This window comes from Rhinopithecus bieti, unplaced genomic scaffold, assembly GCF_001698545.2.
Source record: "Rhinopithecus bieti isolate Rb0 unplaced genomic scaffold, ASM169854v2 scaffold_76570, whole genome shotgun sequence".
In the NCBI taxonomy this organism is placed as follows: Eukaryota; Metazoa; Chordata; class Mammalia; order Primates; family Cercopithecidae; genus Rhinopithecus; species Rhinopithecus bieti.
In genome coordinates, this window is record NW_016828782.1 from 60,917 (window position 1) to 70,390 (window position 9,474).

General features: G+C 46.9%; 1 protein-coding gene across 1 annotated transcript in view; it reads right to left on the minus strand.

Annotated features, from left to right (window-relative positions):
- Nucleotides 1-9,474, minus strand: part of SHROOM4 (shroom family member 4) — a 244,637-nt gene that overhangs the window by 41,253 nt on the left and 193,910 nt on the right. Inside the window, 2 exon segments of the mRNA XM_017864612.1 lie at nt 991-3,481; nt 6,011-6,145. Coding sequence (XP_017720101.1) covers nt 991-3,481; nt 6,011-6,145 — 2,626 coding nt within the window.

Consider the following 9,474-nt stretch of genomic DNA (forward strand, 5'->3'; position numbering starts at 1 on the left):
AAAAAAAAAAAAAAAAAAGAATAGCTGTTTTAGAATTTCATGTAAAAGGAATTGTAGAGTTCATAGTCTTTTGTGTAAGGCTCTTTTCACTCTTGAAGTTCCTTTTAACCAAGGATACATACTGAGCAAATTCAGATACTAAGTCATTTCAAAAGTGTGTATGCAACAGCTGAACACAGGAATTAACTTCTGGTTTGAATGCACTGGCCAAAAGATGGCATCATGATGCCATGGGGAAGTAATTTGGCAGTGAGTGGGCAAGGACCTAGGGAGTCCTCCCAGAAGTAGCCTGGGGGATGGTGGTGGCTTGTGTTATGGTGATGGGTCATAACCGGGATATCAGAGCAGCCAGTTTAGACCTGGGTCTCCAACAGAGACAGGATGGAGAAAGGGGAAAGGATTTGTCTTTTTAAAAACCCAACTAGTCAGATCTCTGAAAGCAAAGCCTGGGGCTATTTGCAAATTTTGCATCTCTAAATACTTCTGAAGCAGAAAATGGGAGGCAATAAGTGATATTTGTATCATGCACTGGGCCTAGAACTCCATAAACACAATCTCATTTGACTATCACAACTGATCCATGAGGCAGCCATGGTATTCCTCCATTTTAGAGATGAGGTAGTGAGATTCTTCTTAATACTGGCTATTTTATGAGGGAAAATTATTTTTTCCCTTTAGAATCACATACTTCAAATTTGTGTGGTTGAATGACTTGCTTTGGGTCACTCAGATATCAATTTTATAGTCAGGATATAAATCTCGGGTGTGTCCATTTTATGAAGCAAAAGTTATTTTATCTAACTCTAAAGATGAGACAACTGCAATTTTGGTGGCTGAGTATCTTGTTCATGGTTATTAAGCTAACAACTACTGGAGCCAGTGCTGTACAGTTTCAAGGAATTATAATTGTTATATTTTTAAATGATTTATCTAGCTTTCTCCTCTCAAAGAGAATAATGAAAGTTACTCACCCAAGAACCAAGTCCTCACCTGCACTGTCGGCTTCCTGGGTTTCCAAGTGTTGCCAGGTGCCAAGCTGTTGTCCTCGAGGGTACTGTGCTGAGGATTATGATAGCAAACTGAACACCGAATGCATTGGTGGTGGTGGCACCGGCAGTTGTAGCAATTTGGCATCATATTTCTCTTTAGCAAGGCAGGGCAGATTTCCCCAGAACAATAAATGCAAGGATCATGGACTAGAGCTCCCTGAACACTGCAGGAGTAAGAGCAGGTCCTGTGGTAATCAAAATCACCACAGTGTAGTGGCTTACAACACATGGAATTTTCTAGACCTCTGCTTGCAAAACATTCTGAGTAAGCGGGAGTTTCTGACTGAAGGGGTGACATGGAATGATATGATTGGTCTGTGGCATGATATGGTTGCTCTGCGGAATGATATGATTGGTCCACGGGATGGCGCCTCAATTCCCTATAGCTGGAGCTCACTGGCTGGAAGTTTTGGTCTATAGGTTTTGGTCTCTGGGTAAAAGTCTTGTTGCTATGAGTGGTTAAACCTGGCAAATGAGATGTAGATAAGGATTTGCTACTCTCTTCAAAGAACTTTCTTCTGTCTGCGAAAGGCAAGAGGATGGCATCCTCCCCAGCTTGAGCAGTAGAAGCCTTCAATTCCTTGTTGTCACCTGGGTTGGAAGGGCCTTCCATGGCTACTGCCACAAGTGGCTGTGAATTATGCTCTCGAGACCATCTCCAGTGACCCCCATGGACTCCACAGTGAGCATGTGCTTTCTCAGGGTCTGAGGAGGATGGGTCGGGTGCTTTCCACCAGGTGTTCAGGCCCAAAGAGGACTGACCAAGCCTCTGGCCAGGGCTTATTCGTCCCTCTAAGCCTGTCCTAGATTCATGGCTCTCAGGGGCTTGGCTGAGGCACTCAGAAGACCTAGCTCTGAGCATCATGCTTTTGTTGAAGAGCTTGTCTCTGGGGCTAGGAGGTTTTTTACATGAAGATAGAAGAGATGTGTTAGAGGCAGTGAGTGGAGGAGTTTCTGGGGGCTCCTGGGTCTCTTCCACTGGCTCCTTAGTGTCACACAGCTGTGACAAGGGACCCTTGCTTTTCTGGAGCTGGGCCTTCCTCCTCTGAATTTCATTACGCAGATTGGTAGCAAAACGCTCACTCTTCCGCCGGTTTTGGATTGAGCGGCCCCGGGTCCCTCCACTTCGCCTACCACCCATCCGGCTGCACTCCTTGTGCTCACTGTCCCCTTCTTCACCTGCCTCTGTGCCACCAGCTACTTTAGTGGTTGAAGAACAGTCCCTGGCTTTTTGAACAAGTGAGCCAGAGGCAGAGGGTTGCTGGTTGGCCAATTCACTGCCGGCTCTGCTTGTTCTATTTGGGTCCAGTAAACCTTTTTCTGAGGGGTGTCCATCAGCCTCTCCATGTGGGGGACTGCTTTGGCTCTGGTGTCCCAAAACCAAAGACCTGTCATCCATTTGTCGGGTCTTTCTTTCTTTGCTGTACTGGTCATGGGTTCCTCCTGCAGGGGGACATGGACTTTTCTTCCCTTTGTGGCTGCTGTGCAAAGGGGACAGAGTCCACTGGTGCCCATCCTGTCCGGGTGGGAGCTCCATCCCTTTGCTGCCCCTGGTATCAAGGTGCACGTGCTGCAGGTGGGATGCCAGCAGCTGTTCAGGGGCACTATGGCGATGCCCTGTGGGTCCTATGAGATGTGGAGGTCTGCCAAAAGAAGCCTTAGCTAGCTCTGCGGAAGCCTCATTGAGTGGGTTGGAATATGTGCTGGAAGCTTTGTCACAGGCTTTTGGGGATCCAACAGCTTTGGTTGAGGCCTGCATCAGTAGATGCTCAGAGCCCTGTTGGCTGGATTCAGGAGACTGACTGAACTCACAGTTCTGATGGCCCTCACTTGTCACTTGGTCATGCCCACTGAGGCAACAGAACCTATTAGGGTTCCTTGCGGGTAGCACAGTCTCTAAGCTCAGTTTCTCCTTCTGTGGCAAGGGGACCACAGGCTCAGATGCCCTGCGCTGCTCTCCATTGAGAAGTTGGGCTCTGGAGGCCTGAAGGCTGTCCCGCCTCACTGGAGGTTGTGGTGGGCCCCTGACCACCTTGGCAGGCCCTGACTGGTGTCCCTCCTGTGGACGGGATGACATCTGAGAGCTGGGGGTCAGGTGGCCCCCATTGGTACGCCGACTACCTCCTGAGGTCTCAGCCACATTAGGCCGGCCATTGGGGGCCTTAGTTGGCCCTGGGCCTTGCATGATGCAGTCTGTAGAGGCTGCCTCCTCTGGCCTGAGGGAAAGGGCACAGTCAGAAGCATTTGAGCTGGCCGAGAAGGAGCTGTAGGCAGAGTCACGCTGGTTAGGGTACATGTTCTGGTCAATAGGCAACAGATGGCTCTCATAGGTGGCTTGGCCTGGTTGCTCCAGGCTCTCCATGCTGCCAATGGAGCTGCTTTTCTCGGTGCTGCAATGCCGGGAGAGTGGACACCACTGCACACACACGTCACTGTAAGACACAGGGTATACTGGTTAGTTAGCGAAGTCACCAGATCACTTTCCCTTCATGGCCAGCCCTATCATAGGAGAGGGCAGGCCAGCCCAGAGGTACCCATGCCACAGATGAGAGGAGGGTAGGCCAAAAAAAGGGAAGAAAGGGAAACAGGGAAGAAGATGGACATTGGGGTGCCTCAGGGGCTTAGTAAAATGGGACACAAGATGATATATGGAAAAAAGATGGGCAAACACCCCAAAGACTAAAAATGGGAGAACTCTACGGGGGTTATCCTCTATTTCCCTGACATTAGCAAGTCTGAAATTGCTTCTAGGCTGTTCCTGTCCCTAGGGAGTCAGCATGTGGCTTCCTGCCAAAAGAGACAATCACAGAATATCAGCATTCGAGAGGGGCCCTAAAGGGCTGATTCAATTGTAGCCAGACCATTTTGTAAATAAATCAGCGATTCTCAAACTTGAGCATGTGCATCAGAATCACATGGAGGGCTTGTTAAAACACGGGTCACTTGTCCTCATCCTAGAGCTTTAGGTCTCGGTGAATCCTGAGAATTTGTACTTCCAACAACTTCCCAGGTGCTGCTGGTGCCGCTTGCTCATCCAGCAATCACACTCTTGAGAACCACTGGTGTAAAGCAAGCCCAGCAAAGGGAAGTGATTTTGAGGTAGTGATTTACTCAAGAACACCCAGCTCTAACTACTGGCACAGACAGGGCTGTAATTCAGGTGTTCCCCTATTCTTTTCTTGATAATAGCAATCCTGACTATTTACTGAGGACCTACAATGTGCCGGACACTTTACAAGGTTTCATTTCAAGCTGAAGAAGACAGATCTTTTTTTTTTTTTTTTTTTTCTTTTCCAACCTTTATTTTAGATTCCGGGGGTACACGTACAGGTTTGTTACAAAGGTATATCACATGATGCTGAGGTGTGGAGTACAATTGAACTCATCACCTGGGAAGTGAGCAGAGTATCCAATAGGTAGTTTTTCCGACCCTTGTCCCACTTCCTTTCTCCCAGCTTTTGTATTCCCCAGTGTCTATTGTTCCCATCTTTATGGGACAGATTATTATCTACACTTTACAATGGAAGAAACTTAAGCTTAGAGAGGTAAAGTAAACTGACAAACACTAAGCTGCTAAAGAAGCACAGCTGGAATTTGAATCAGGCCTGAGTCCAGTGTCTTAGCACTACTGCCATATGGCCTTTTAAATAGGAATAATAGTAATAGCTATATCAGAGGGTTGATGTGTAGATGAAAGCAGATAGTAAATGTAAAGTCCTTACCACAGCCCAGGTACCTACCAAGGGTTCAATACATAGCAGCTGCTACTCTCTTGATTATTAGCTTTTGTCATCAGGATCCTCTCTAATACTAGTATTGATAGTATAGGGACCTCTGCCCACCCACGCCTCCCCAAACTCCCACAGCAAAGCCAAACCTGGAAGACCAAGGGAAGGGCTAGGATCAGACGCAATCTTCAATTTTAAGTACCATTTCCCACACACAAAGCCAAACTGAGCCAAGTCATGCCAGTAACTCCCTTTGACTAGAACCCCAGAGGTTGCAGGCTGCTCTCAGAAAGGCCATAGTCTAGAAAGCCAGAGTTGAACTGTGGCAGCAGCCCATGAGACCCTCAGGTCAGCTTCTGCTCATTCTTGCTCCCTGCCTTGCCCCTTAGCCAGTCGGCTCACTTGTTCTCTGGGCAAGGAATCCATCAATTTCTTGTTGGCAAGGGAACCTGCTACCCACTCCACCACTATTCTTGCTGAAAGAAACAAAAACAAAAACAAATCCTCACTCAAACAGGAGCCAAGCTCAAGAATGTCAAAGTGTGTTTCTGCGTATTCTTCCACAACAAAACTGCCTCTGCCCTGAGCCCTTGGTTTCCAAATAAAGTCACCAAATCGGGGTAAACTCAACCCTTAGTTTCTCTGAACCTCCAACAGAAATCTCTTCTTGGAAGGAAGCTCTTGTGGAAGGGAAAAGGCAGTGAAGGGCAGCACCTTTGCTGGCTCTCAGCCTAAAGAAAACGTTGTCTGCCTCTTGGGCAACTGTTTCAACAATGGTTATTCAGGGAGGTCCCTATTTTGAAGACTTTGGCTATGTGACAGAGGTAATAAAGACCAGATAAGGGCACCAGTGAGTCGCCATTGATAGAGAAGCAGGCCAGAACTGAGCCCTGGGGTCCTCCTACATTAAGAGACAGAAGAATGAAAGGAATTAGGAAAAGAGATACGGAGAAAGAACAGCTAGTGAATTAGGATGAAAAGCAGGACAGTGTGGTGTCTTGTAAGCCCAGTGAGGTATTTCAAGGAAACGTTGTCCAGAAGGAAAGGGACTAGCCCAAAATCACAGTGAGTTAGCAAGAGACTGAGACTTGAACTCAGGTACTCTGGACTCCCACTTGTTTTTCCGTTATAGTACTTGAGGCTCTAACATCCAACAGGGACTACAGCAGAGGAGGAGTAGTGTCCAAGTTGTCTACCCTCCAGCCTGTCTTGAGGGGAGGGCTCTAGACTCACCTTGTGTTGCAGCCAGAATGCCAGGACAAGCTGAAGGCTTCGGAAGGGAAATGCATGGTGGTGGCTGCTTCAGGGCATCCCTCCAGCAGCTTGGCCACATGCCATGAGTGCGGCCTACTGACAGGGGCGTTCCTCCTACAGCAAGAAAGGGACAGGAAGTGGGCTTAAGGAACCAGAGCTGAAATCACTTCCCAGGCAGCTTCCGCCCCACCCCCTCTTTTCCTTCAGTAAAGTAGAACATCTTGCAAGGAACTGGTGTGGGAATCTTAGTGGCCCTCCTGAGCTCCTACTTCTCAAATCTTCTTCATTCTGGAGATGTGGAATGTCAGCTTAATAGGGCTGCTTTGTTCACAAGAGTATCCTGAGCATGTATCACAGTGCTGGACACATAGTAGGTGTTCAATACATATTTGTTGAATAAATGAGTGCTGCTGCACATCCTCACTTCTCTTTGAGAAAGAAAATCAATCTGGTCAATCTTCCCATTTTTTCTCTGAGAAAGGAATGGGCAAGTGATTGAAAAGTTTGAACAGGTCAAAACTGGGTTGTCAATTCTCCAATTTTTAGCCATTCATTGAATAAGCATTTGTTGTATGTTTACTGTGTGTCCTCTATGGGTAACTCTGGGATTACAGAGATGAATCCAATACAGTCTTTGCCCTCAAGAGCTTACAGATTAATGGGAGAGACAGAGCTGGTTCAAACAAAGCATGGGATAGGTATTGACAGAGTGAAAGATAAGATGGGTACAGAGGTGAGACACCTGAGTTGGTAGGCAAAGTGGTGGCAGGAAGCCCCAACTCCTGTGAGGGAAGATAGAACAAAGTGGCGAATGGCACCATGTTAGGCTGACAGAGGAGACTGACTGCTCAGCAGGTCAGGAGTATATAAAGGGAAATAGGTCTAACGCCACGGCCCTGAATGCAGCCGCAACTTTTGCACTGACTGCCACATACAGGACCCATCCCTGTCCCCTGGCATACTTTGCATGAGCAGTTGCCACCCTTGCAAGTGGGGAAGAGTACTGTGATGGAGTACATGTGGGGCATGGATAATGCCAGGAGATAAAAAGGTGATTGATGGGAGGGAGAATGACAGAAGGAGGGAGAGTAGAGAGAGAATGGAGAGAGATGGTGGAAGGGCCAGGCAAATGATAGAGATAAGAGGGAAAGATGACAGAGGGGAAAATAAATGACAGAAAAAGAGAAAACTCTGAGAAAGATTGTAAAGAAATACATAGTAGAGAGAAATGGATGACAGAGAAAGAGATGAATGGCAGAGTAAAAGAAACATGATAAATAAGTAGATGATACAGAAGTAAATAGATAAATTATTTTTTCATCGATTTATTCATATTTACTGTGCCAGGGTCCAGACTAGGCACTGGTAGTATAGGGTTGAATAGGATAAGGGCCCCTGCCTTCAACAAGCTTGCTATATTGTGAGATAAAGCAGCTCTCTATCTCCCAGGAACATTCATGGTCACACTCAAGCTGGAAGATTCCATCCTAGCTGGAAATGCCCTGCACCCCAGCAGAAGTACAGAAGATCTCAGTAGTACAAGGCTCTAGAGGGCTAAGGCCTAAAAGGATGGTCCTCTGAAGAATGGCCTTGCTGGGGAAAACAAGGATTGAGTGGTAATAGGCCAGACATAGACCAGGAAGTATAGGAGGAAGGACAGGGGAAGCTGTTTGTCAAAGGCCAGGAAGCAGAGCCACAGGTCAGCAACAGTGGCTAAGACTTAAGCGGAGCAAAGCCAGGTGAAACCCCTAGCTTTGTAATCACATTGTTCTACTATTGATTTCAGAGTGCCCAGAGGGGAGGCTGAAGGCACAAAGAGACCTTGGGGGCTATGCTTGCTCTGGAGTCCTACACACAAAGCCACACTGCCAGGAAATCTCTTCAGCTGCTCCTACGTTATCTGATCAACAACTATTTATCAAGCATCTACCAGTAGTAGTACTATGTACCACGGGTATCCACTATGTCCTACGTTTTTAGGCACTGAGGATATAGTGGAAAACAGGGTATCTTTCATATTTCAAGCCTTTTTCCATATTTAGGATTCTTGAGTTCTGAGTTTAAAGTGCGGGCAGTCAGCCTTGGTGCCACCTTCTCCCTAACCATCCAATCCCACACTGAGTTCCATTGAGTCTTTTGTTATGATGTTTCTCTGGCTCTGGTTTGCTCTCTCTCTCTCTCTCTCTCTCTCTCTCTCTCTCTCTCTCTCTCTCTCTCTCTCCCTACTCCCCCTCCCCGCCCCCCGCGTCCATTTTCACTGTGGCCATTAGACAGAACCACAGCTCTTCTCCCAGAACCCACCACCAGCAGCTCCTGTTCTAGTCCAGGCCCTTTATGCCCCAAATACTGCAGGAGTCTGCCAGCCTATCTCCCTTGTTCTACCTCCAGTCACCACTTTTAGGTCATATCATGTTAAACGCCAACTGAATTGGAGTACTTTCCTATTCAAGAATCTTCAGAATCTTCACTGGCTCCCTATTTCTTACTCTGTCCCACATCAAACGTAAACTAGATCAGAGTTGCAAAGTCTTCAATAAGGTACCTTTACCCATCAGTTCAATCTCTCATGTCTCTGCTCCAATCACACTCTGCAACCAGCTCTGTCCCTTTCTGATTCTGTGCCTTGGCTGTTGATATTCCTGTCGATCTAACGCAGGCTCTGGAGCCAGACCACCTTTGTTTGAATCCCAGCTCTGCCACTCATTAGCTCTGTTGCTTTAGATGGTGACTTCACTTCTCAGAGCCCTAGTTTTCATGGTAGTAAAATGGGGACAATAGTACCAAATGGGGTCGTTGAAAGATCAAATGAGACAATGCAAGTGCTGTGAATCAGGCCTGGCAAGGCCTTGACCAATCATAGTTATGACTATGACTGTTCCCTCTGCCTGGAATGCCCCCTTTCCTTTTGTTAATCTAAATCCTACCTGTTCTTCAAGGCACTGCTCAAGTACCATCTCCTCCAGGAAGCTTGCTCTGGGTAATCTAGCCCTCACATTGGGTCCATAACAATATGATAGCTGATATTGCCCATCATCATTTCATGCGTGTCAGTCTCATCTCACTAACTATGCCAAGCCAGTAGGCAATGGGTGAAAAATGAGTGAGACAGATGTAGGTTCAAATCCCCTCTGTCACTTTAGATGTGTGTATCTGTAAGTTGCTTAACCCATCTGAACTTTAGTTTTCTTATCTGAGAAAGGAAACAATTCCTATCTGGCTAGGTGACTGTGGGGATTAGAGATAGTATTCTCAAAGCATCTGGGACACAGCCTGATGCACAGCAAGTGGTCAGTAAATAGCAGCTACTATAATAACGGTTATTAGCTCAGACTTGTACTTTTTGACGGCTCAAGAGTACCCACACCTAGGGTACCATCCACTTGCCACACTGTGAAACATACCTCACAAAGACTCTTACTCTTTTTTTTTTTTTTTTTTTTTTT